Genomic DNA, 10,864 nt, shown 5'->3' with positions numbered 1-10,864 from the left:
ATGCCCCCCCAGGGTGTCCACAGTGGCAGGTGGAGGTGACCCCACACCAGGGGAGGTTTCCAGCAGCACCAGGAGCTGGTGGGTCCAGTCACCATTGGGGACCACATTAGGGGTCAGCACGTGCCCCAAGAGCTCCTGCTGGCCCTGGAACAATCCCAGCTGCACCTGTGCAAGGTGAAAATCCATCACAGAGCAGAGCAGGCAGCTGGGACTGGCCTGGGAGCTCCAGGGCACCAGTGAGGTAGACACGCTGGGGGGCACTGGAAGAGAGCAGGGAGACACAGGGGGTATGGGGAGAAAGAGGGTGCAGGGCTGTTGTGGCACTAAGAGGGACTGGGAATGGAATGGGGTGGCACTAAGAGTGAGTGGAGCAGGTTGGGGAGCACTGAGGGGGCAGAGGCAGATCTAAATGAACTGAGAATGAACTGGAAATGGACTGGGAGGGATGGAGGGAATCCTAGGGACTGGGCTTGAACAGTAAGGGACTGGGACTGAACTAAGCAGAATAGATTGAGACTTGGATGACCTGGATGAGAACTGGAAGGCACTGGATGGGGGACAGATGGAGGGCACTGGAAGGGGCAGGGAATGAAGTGAGAAGCACTGGGAGTGTGAGGATCTCTGCATCCCCGTGGATGTCTGTGGAAGGTCAAAAATGGGACATCACACCATGACCAATGTGATCAAGTGAAGCTGATTTATCGCTCAAATAAGTTACATTTATACCATGTTCTACTGTTCACGCACCGTAAGCGAATACACGATTGGTTTAGTCTGTGCATGCGTCGCAAGCTGTCAGCTAATTGTTTAGTTTTCTTTCTTCATGCGCTCTGTTGTGGCATTTAGTTCCGTCTTCATACCCTGCCTTCCATCGTGGACTCGTTTACTCCTGAGTACGCTCTTCCTCTTTCGTGTCCTTAAGGCCGCTGCGACCTCCTGCTCAGTCTCAATGAAGGCTGGGTTGTGCACACGCCCACAGTTCTGCAAGAAACCCTCAACAGATGTCCAGGGGCTGTGGGGGGATCTCTGCATCCAGCACCTCCGTCTTTGGAACCACCAGGGATTGGCTCTGCTGGACATGGAGGAAGCTTCCATAGCTTCTCTCAGAACCCACCCCTGGAGCACCCCCGCGACAAAAAACAGGCTGTGCAAACCCAAAACAGCTCTAAAAATGGGGCTCCAGATATTTAGCAACTCAGGTGAACTCCAAGATGGGTATTGAATTGTCCAGGGGCTCAGGTGTGCCCATAAATGAGGCCCCAGGTGAGGGCATTCTCTGCTTGGCTGAGCGCTGCCTGAGGGCTGGGGCTGCAGCAAGGGGGACGCCCTCCTCCAGCCGGGATGTCCCACAAACAGGGGAGCCCCACAAGCTCCTCAGAACCCCGGAGCTGGGCTGGTCCTGCCAGAACACTGGGAGCCACCAAAACTGCTCTGTCCTTGCCTTCTGCAATGGCATAGGGAGAGGAAACACAAGGAAAGGGCCAGGAGTGCAGAGAACGACCGGGAGACATCTCGTCATGAGCACCAGCACAGGCAAAACAGACCCAGCCTGGGTACAGGGAGTGAATTTACTACCAACCAAATCACAGCAGGATAAGGAGAAGGGAAAGAAATCTCTCCAACACCTTCCCCCCACAAAATGGAGATCATGCAGAACAGGGGTCACCAGAGCTCTTCCCAATGGGGGTCACTGGGGACCATCCACTGCGGATCCTCCAACGGAGCTGAAGCAGCGCGCTTCAACGAGTCCCAGAGAGCAACCTGTGCTTTCAGGGCTTGGAGCATGCTTGCTAAAGGAGCTGGCAAAGGAGGGGAGGGACAGGTCTTTCTTTGGAGATCTGAAAGCCCTTTATTGGCAGGAAGAGGGCTCAGGGACAAAAACCCAGCAGGGTTGGGGACACAGGGTTAAATATGGAAAAAGGGGCTGACTTGAACGCCAAGAACCAATGGAAATGGGGAAAAGTGCTCCAGAGGAAGGGCAGTAAACTAGGGGAACCAATGGGATAACAGGAATGGAACACTGCAGCAAACTGGGGCCAATGTGATCAGGTGAGGGAAGAACATTCTAGGGGGATAAAAATGTAGTAAAAAGGGGCTGAACAGGGGTAATGTCAACTGGATAAACCAATGAAATGTAACACATTACATGTGTCTGCAGAGGCCAATGGGAGAGAGATTGATTCCTCTAACCCTAACCTCAGAGGAGTGTTTCTCCTTGCTTGTTTCTTCTGCCCCTCCAGAACTGAGGCGTTACAGCCCCACTGGCAGGCCCCTAAGTCTCCACAGGGGATGGAGTTGAAGCAGTTCACGAAGCTCTTCCTGCACTTGGAACACTCGCAGGGCTTCCCTTACTGGTGCGTCCGTTGGTGCTGAGTCAAGCCAGAGCTGCTGGAGAAGCTCTTCCCACACTCCCCACACTCGTAGGGCCTCTCCCCGGTGTGGGTGCGCCGGTGCAGGGTGAGGTGGGAGTTGCGGTTGAAGCCCTTCCCGCAGTCGGGGCAGCGGAACGGCCTCTCGTCTGTGTGAGTGCGCTGATGCAGGAGGACATGGGACTTGCTCCGAAACCTCTTCCCACACTCGGAACACTCGTAGGGCCTCTCGCCAGTGTGGGTCCTCCGGTGCCGGATCAGGTCGGAGTGCCACCCGAAGCTCTTCCCACAGTCCAAGCACTCGTAGGGCTTTTCCCCAGTGTGGATCCTCCGGTGTTCCATCAGGCTGCAGCTCTGTCTGAAGCTTTTCTTACACAAATAACACTCATAGGGCCGTTCCCCAGTGTGGATCCTCAGGTGCCGGATCAGGTTGGAGCTGTCTCTGAAGGTTTTCTCACATTCCCCACACTTGTAGGGTTCTTCCACCTGTTCTCCGGTGTGGATCATCTGGTGCCGGAGCAGGTGGGAGTTCCGGCTGAAGCCCTTCCCACATTCCAAGCACTTGTGGGGCTTCTCCAACAGCTCTGAGCTCTGGCTGGACCTCGCACCACCTTTCTGGCACATAGGGGGTCTTTCCTTCTTGCAGCTCCCTGGGCTGGGTTTGCAGCCCCTCCTCATGCTGCATCTCTGGGGCTCTTCCTTCTCCTCCATTGGCCCAAGGATTGGGAAGGACAAATCTTGGTCTGGGGGGAGGAAGAATAGGTGAACACCTTAGGCTGGGGTTCCTCCTACCCAAGTTCCTCTCAGAAAGTGACCAGATATTATGTGTCCATAAAAATCTCCAAAACACAAAGGCTCAGCCCCCAAAAAAAATCCTCACAGGAGATTCACCTCTCTTGTTTCTCCACTCTGGGTTTTGGGGTTTCCCTTCCCTCGGCTGATCGGGTTCCTGTGGCTCCTCTATTCTGGGGTCTTGCTTACAGATGACCCAGGGTACTTGAGGGTCCCAGTGGTCCCTTCTCCCCTGACTCCCTATTAGAGGGTTCCATGGATGTCGGGATCTCTAGCTGGTCAGAGTGACCCTGAGAAAAGTTCGAAAGTCTTTTTTCCCAGCCTGGTGCTTGAAGAAGGAGTCAGGCCTCTTCATTTCTCAAACTCAAGGTTGCTTATTTTATCTATAAAAAATTTTCTCCTGGCCTGCCGAGGTCAGCTCAGCAGGACAGTTCCAGGCACTCTGCCTGCCCACAGAGCGGCGTTATGTCTTTATACTATTATGTCTTTATTATGTCTTTATACTAAAAACTACGTATACAATGTTTACAATAACTTTCCAATACCTATCACCTATGTTAGACAGCGAGCTTCTACTGTAAACCAATCTAAAAGTGCCAACATCACAGCGGAAGATGGAGGCCAAGAAGAAGAAGGAGAAAGGCTGGACACACTCAGTTCCCTCCATATTGCCTCCTGAACCCCCATACCAAAAAACCCAAAATCAACTTTTCCACCCCGTGACAACTTCACCACTGTCATTCTACTTAAACTGTTGTGGCCTGCTGATCTGCATACAAGGTTGGTAACTTGCTCCATGGGTCATAATCAAAACCACAGGGGCATTTTGGGCTCTGTGCCAGGGTCTCTGAGCCCCCTGACAGGGGTCTTGGCTGCTCAGGACAGCCAGAGAGATGTTCTGGGTTCTGACACATGGCTCCCAGGAGTCCCTCAACTCCAGAATCTTCTCCTCCCCCCTTCAGGATGCTGTGGGTCCAACAGCTATGGGATTGCTCCTCTCCACTCTAACCACTGCAGGGGTCCTGCAGTTCCCCTCCACCACTCTCCTGGGGGGCCCCAAGACTGATGTGCTCCTTCCGCCAGTACCTGGTGATCATCTTGTGGATCACCAAATATCCCCCCAAAGTGGAATCTGTGATTCAGCTTTCAGCTCCTGCAAGACTCAAACTTTCCCTCCCCCAGAGAACCACAAGGCCTCCCAGGGACCTCTGGAATCTGCCAACTCCAAACACTTCCCCCAGAAGAACCCCTCTGGAGGACTCCCTGATACATTTGGGGTGAGCTCCCCCACCCAGTCACCAGCAGGATGGAAACTTGTGCTTCTCCTTCTGCTCCTCTTCCTGCTCCTCCTTCTCCTCTCCCCCTCCCCTCCTCCTCCCTGACCAACCCAGATCCCCCTTTCCCACCCCCCTCTGCCCCACAGCTGAAAAAGCATCACCGGCTGCTGGGTGGGGGGAACCAGCCCAAGGAGCTCCCCAAGGATGGACAGGGAGTTTGGGGAACCGCCCAGTGCGGATCCATCCCCTCCCACAGCCCTGGGGAATCGCTCCAGGGACTGAGTGATGGGGACACAAAGGGAACACCATGGAACCCCTTTGCTGCTGTCCCCCTCCCGTTATCCACCTCTCCTATCCTTTGTCTACCATCCCCTCTAAATCCCAGCTCCCCTCTGGCTCAGTTTAGGGCTGACCCTCCCCTGTCCCTTGCACTTTTAGTGTCCTAAATGCCCTTTTATGGCTTCTGCCCCCTTATCCCATTGTATTGAAAAGAATGAGATTAAAGTGTCTTTACAAACAGATGGTGTGAATCTCCTTTGAGATAGAAAAGGAAGTGACAGGAGAAATCATGAGTTTCAGAAAATGTTATTAATCAACAGGAAATGCTGCTCAGCCAAGGTCCTGCTAAATTCCTGAACTTTGTGAAGGAGAACAAAGATTTAACAGAGCCATGAATATTGTATTTTATAGAAAAGGGGAGAATGTTGAGTTTGCACATTCCCCCAGAGGTAACTAAGGACTTGGACAGCCAGGGGGGCAATAAGAGAAGTGGAGAAGGGATATGGACAACAGGGGATGGATGGTGTTGGTGTGCTGGGAAGGGATTAGGTGAAGGGGAGTGTGCAGCAATCTGGTTAAGGCAAGAAGCCGCAGGAGGAATCTATGTGGTAAGAAAAAGAAAAGAGGAGGAAGAGAAAAATACTGAGGATTGGGATGTTTTTCAACAGGGTCTTATCCTCAACCTTTGATCATTTGTATCCCCGGTGTCCAGGACAGGAAATCAAGGAGGTCAGGGTTTCAGGGGGTTTCTCTGTGAGGGGCAGCGGCAGCACCGGGCGCAGAGCTGCGGCACCGGGAGCACGGGCTGGGGGCCTGTGGGGAGCTGCGGGGCCGGGCCGGGGCTGTGGGGCAGCCGGGGCTCAGCGCCGGGCGCTGCCTGACCCCACCAGCCCCGGGCAGGGCCGGCAGCGGCCCCCGGCCCCCAGGAGGCTGCGGGACGCCCCGGCCGCTGCCCGGCCCCGTGGAGCTGCCGGCCCTGCCCGCCGGGGGCGCCTTTGGACACTGCGGCAGGACAGGGAGCGGCTCTGGGCTACGGGCTGGGGAGGGCACCCTGAGCACAGGGAGGAGGAGCAAGGAACATCTGGGAAAGGTGGATTATTAGGGAAGGATCAAGATATTCTTTGGGTCGCTGTAAAACAAATGATTCTGCAGAAAGCTCAGCAGCTGTCAGAGGATGAGCAGCCACAGGCACTGAGGGGGCTGCAGGAGGGGCACAAGAAGGCCCTGCAGCACTTGGGCACAAAGGCTCAGCAGGTGAATGCAAGAAGGGAGCAGCAAAAGGCCAAGCTGAAGGCAAAGGCCAGGGCACAGCTCCTACAGCCCCCGAGGGATCAACCCCAGGGCCCAAGGGGGCCCCAGCACCCAGGGCACGGCTCGGCCACAAGCACCTGGCAGAGGCATTGCCCTCCTCGGCAGGGGAGAGACCACCCAAACAGCCCCGGGCAAGGAACCAGGGCTCCAGCTGCAGGGCACAAGGACACTGCAAGCACAGACAGCAGCACCCTCAGGACCAGCAAGTCCACCCCTTGATGGACATGGATTGGCAGGGCTGCCACAGCTCCCATCACACCAGGGACCCTCCACACTGGAGCCCTTGAGAACATTCAGGGTGGGTCTGCATTGAGAGGAGGCCTCTCCTGATGGACACAGGGGCCTCTCAATCCACTCTGAATCTCAGACCCATGGGGGGAAAATTGACAGAAATTCTTTGATTATTCAGAGGGTTAGTAGAAAAAATAAGCAAGTATGTTTTCTTCAACCACTCAGTACATGTGGTGTACAGGTTTAAAAACATGAATTTTTGCTTGCTCCTAATTGTGATTATAATTTCTGGGAAGGAATTTTATGGCAAATGTGTGAATGCAAATTTATATGGCAAAACTTATTGAATTACTTTAACCATTCCCTATTCCACAAGAGGGAAGGAAGGCCTCACAGCCTGGTATTGAGTCCTTGTAAAGGCAGAGCTTTTGGAGCCAGGGATCTCTTCCTGCAATGCTCCTATCTTGCCAGTCAAGAAACCAGAAGGATGGACTGCAGAAGAAAAGCAGAATTTTCAAGTGTTAAAATAAAGATTAACTGAGGCGTCCATGGTCCTCCTAGACAGGGAAAATAAAATGTAAGTGAACATTAAACAGGACCATGCCAAAGGAATTCTTCTGCTAAAATGTTTAACCCAGTGGCCAGAGTGGCCTCAATGTCTGCAGAATTGTGCAGCCACAGCTTCCACAGGAACTGAGAGCTGAAAACTGATGACAACAGGAGGATCTCCTATAGTTCAAGTCTGGCATCAAGGTAAAGCTTTGACAACCAAAAGAGCCTCTAAATGGATGAGCAAGGCTCGGTTATTACAGTATGAAACTTGTTCAATGGCACAGGAGGATTTAGAACTGAGGACAGGGCAAGGGTTTAACCCAGCCTCCTGTTTAAACAGCCTGGAGAGGGGCTGGCAAGGAACCCAGGACTGCACTCAAGGGACAGAGCTCCAGACCCAGGCTGGGACAGATTGATGATGGGACATTCCCTGGCCTGAGGGAGAAAATGTGTTTGTGGATGGCTCTGCAAGGGCAGCAGAAGGGAAAAGAGCTACAAGACAGGCTGTTATTAAGGAAGGGGAATCAGACACAGCACAGGTCACCGCCCCATGCTCAGCTCAACCTGCGCAGCTGTGGCTGCTTGTGAGAGCCTGGCACTGAAATGCCCTGAGCAGGAAGGCTTCAATATCTTCTGCTGACACCATGGCACCTAACAGGGGGGTAAAGGCAATTCTCATTGCTTCAGCAACCACTGCATCAATTATGAAGGTATTTTAAAAAAGAATAATTTCAAATTTCATTTATAAAAAAAAAAAATATTTCTCTAACTGTGCTTCTTTTCCCTTTGCTTTGGGGAAAGGAGTTTTGAATTATTTTTTTAAGGGATGTGACAGCATTCAATAGAGATGAGCTTAACATGTTAATAGACTGGGAATAGCCCAAAAGACACCCACAGAGATAAAGACCAGCAAGAAAACATCAACACTTCCCAGCAGCAAACAGCAACCAACAGCTACCCCAGACACTGCCCGGGCAGAGCTGGAGACACCTGGGCTGGAAAAGGCTGAGAAGGAAATCCAGGAGTGTGGAGACCGAATTCACATCAGAGGGGAAGAAATCCGGGTCCCATAGGAAATCAAATACTCAGAACAACCCAACTTCTAAACAATGAATATTAAATCAATGGATTTATATTGGGTCAGACTGTAGAAAGTTTAGGATAAATCTAGTAAAACTCACATGTCATGGAATGATTTTTCTCTACACAGCCGGGCTATATGTGGATGAAATTATTTCTGTTGCACACCCTGGCCAGAATCAAGTAATGCCTTGATTATCTAACACTAAAAATATTGTTGGAGAGTTTTTGTTCTTCCTCCAGATTCAGTGCTAAGATTACAACATCAGAATGTTTTTTTCTTAACAATCTTACTTTAATATTGTCAGTTACATTTGGACCAGGGTTCTGAGAGCCAATTTTTATTCTTAAGGGAAGTAACAGAAATTTTAATTCCGTTGGGAGGTTTTTGTGTATGTGTATTCATAGCCCTTAGTGATGGCAAAATTTTGTTACGGGTTCTTCCATATTCACTTTAGGCTGCCTTTTAAAACCTAGAAGAGCATTAAAGGTGACCCTTTAGTTGTAAACAGTTAACAGAATATTGTTTAAAAAAAGCAGAAAAATAAAAGCAGTGGAGGGGAGGGAACACATGAGATACCAGATTGCTGCACTGGAACACAAGGTTCAGTTTAACACTGCTGAGCAAAGTGTGGACAATGCACCTGGGTCTCTTGCCTGGGGCAGGAATTGGGCTGATTCCCTCTGCCCCTCACCCCAAGCTCTGCCTGCTGGCACTGATGGAATTTGCACAGCTCAAGGCAGAGCCCAGGGGGAGGATATCTGACCCTGCAACACAAACGGGTGAAGCTGCAAAGGGAAACAGCACATGGAGAATGTTGGGAAAACTTCACTAAAATAAGTGGGGGGGAATCATCCCTGTGCCCACTCCAATATGTGCTGTCACTGTCTGTGTTATATAGGGTGTATCAGAGCACTGGGGATTTTTACTAGCAAAAATTCAGGGAAATCGGGTGGAAATCCAAGTATTTGATGATTCAATTAGAGAAAAGTGGTCAATTGATGCAGCCCTGGCTCCTGAGGAAGTGCCCAAAAATGGGGAAAAGATGAACGGCCAGCAGAACAAATCCTACAATACCATGGACCAGCCCCTGGGAACCCGAACCAATTCATATCAGGAGCCACAGAACCCATTTCTCATTCCAATGGCATCATTAGATTACAAGCTGTCCTGGCAATAATAACCAAGCAGACAGCTCCAGCTCCTGACCTTGCTGCTGACCATCCACTGAAATGAGGAACACAACACTTAACCATGGGATGGGGTCAGATCATCTGTTAGCAGAAAAAGGAGGAGTTTGTGGAAAATTAAATGACACAAACTGCTGTTGGCAAGCAGATGACAAAGGAAAAGTGGTGAAACAGAAAACAAAGGAAATAAGACAGCAGCTCATGCACCAATCCAAACGTGGAAAGAATGGCAATGGGACACGGTTTTGTGGCTCCCTGGCAGACCATGGGTTAAACAAACGCTGTTTCTCCTCTGATGTGCTACAGTAACTCTCATCTTTGTACCATGCTCCACACCTTGAGAGTGCAGCTCATTCAGAAGGTGAGCAAGGGGATTGTTATAGATGGGTAATATGACGATTGGCTCTTGGAATTAAGGGATGAATATTTTGTGCATGTTAAGAGAAGCTTTGCTGATGTATGGTTACGTTATTTTTGTCTGCAATTTGGACAACCTCTGTTCTCCTCGCTGTCCCCCATCCCCTCCTGTACTGTTGCCACTGGAGAGCCGCGGTTGTCAGGGTTGTCGGGGTGACGTGGAGGGAGGGCGGCACATGTGCCCCTTGCATGGGGCAGGCAGAAATGGGGAACACAGCACCTCCAATCGAGCTGCATTAAGTTCTCCATCAATGACGGCAAGGAAGAGCTGACTGGCATTTGGGAGGTGCCAGGGTTGACTGATGAGACACCAGCGTAGAAAAGGTGGAGCAGCCATTTAGTGGATGAGCATCTGGCAGATAGCCATGCTGGCAGCATTCCCCCTTTTACCTTATTCAGTCCTTTCTTGTGTTTGTTTTAGTTTAATAAAACTTTAAAATTTTAAAGTGAATGGTCATTTCTCACAGGTATGCAGGTGGCAGCCAGGCCTCCTGATCAAGAAATGCCTACGAAATGACAGGGAATGAGGTAATTGAAAATAATCCCTAAACGAAAGAGGAACCAGTTAGAAAAAACAAGTCAATGTGAGAATCGGCTTGGAGATAGGGCCAGTGACTTGTAGTAACGGGAGAAACCATCAGTCTCAGAAAATGTTACTAATTAACACAGACTGCTGCTCAAACTAAGTCCCGCTGAATTCCCGAGCCTCGAGAAGAAAAAAGACTTAACAGAGCCACGAATATCGGATGTTATATGGGGGGGACGGTTTGCATCTTAAGGGAGACATGCAGTTCGCGGATCAGGAAGTCTGAACCATCCAAGTACCTAAGCCAGTGGGCAAAGGGAGAGGGAGATGAGGATGGGGAAATATAAAGGAGCCTGCATTTAAGAGACATCTGAAGGAAACTGCCCCACGGCCACTCCCTCTGCTCAGCAATAAAGTCACTTTTACAGGACTCCTCTGTCTCCTCTGGGCACAGAAATCTTCGGCAACAGGAATTTCCCCGCACAGCCCCGGGCACGGGGCAGCCCCCTCTGTCCCAGCCACAGCAACCGGGCCGAGCCAGCGCTGCTCCGGCAGCGGCTCCTGCCGAGGCAGCGGCCGCAAGGAGACCGCGGGCAGCCGCTCCCGCAGCGCCCTAAGGCCAGCGGCAACACGGGCCGGACACGGCACAACGAACCCGCCCGAGCCTCCTGCCGCCCCCGAGGCCCGCAGCCAGCCCCGAGCCCCCGCACAACCCAGCGCGGCTCCCACCTGCGCTGCGGCCGCCTCCGAGCTCCGCCGCCGCCTCACCGCGCTCCGGCCGCTGCCGCCGCTCACGGCACCGCACACACGCTCCGACAATGGCGCCGCTGCCCAGCCAC

At 51.8% G+C, this 10,864-nt stretch overlaps 1 protein-coding gene across 1 annotated transcript; it reads right to left on the bottom strand.

Annotated features, from left to right (window-relative positions):
* Positions 1 to 292: 292 nt before the first annotated feature.
* LOC132085608 (zinc finger protein 239-like) lies at positions 293 to 10,864 on the bottom strand. The gene is made up of 2 exons (XM_059491069.1): positions 10,755 to 10,864; positions 293 to 3,112 (listed from the first exon to the last, which is right to left on the bottom strand). Exon 2 carries the CDS (start codon positions 3,078 to 3,080, stop codon positions 2,349 to 2,351), a length of 732 nt encoding a protein of 243 aa, XP_059347052.1. The 5' UTR covers positions 3,081 to 3,112; positions 10,755 to 10,864; the 3' UTR covers positions 293 to 2,348.

The sequence above is a fragment of the Ammospiza nelsoni genome, chromosome 31 (assembly GCF_027579445.1).
Source record: "Ammospiza nelsoni isolate bAmmNel1 chromosome 31, bAmmNel1.pri, whole genome shotgun sequence".
Classification (NCBI taxonomy): domain Eukaryota; kingdom Metazoa; phylum Chordata; class Aves; order Passeriformes; family Passerellidae; genus Ammospiza; species Ammospiza nelsoni.
This window is presented reverse-complemented; position numbering and strand designations above follow the sequence as displayed.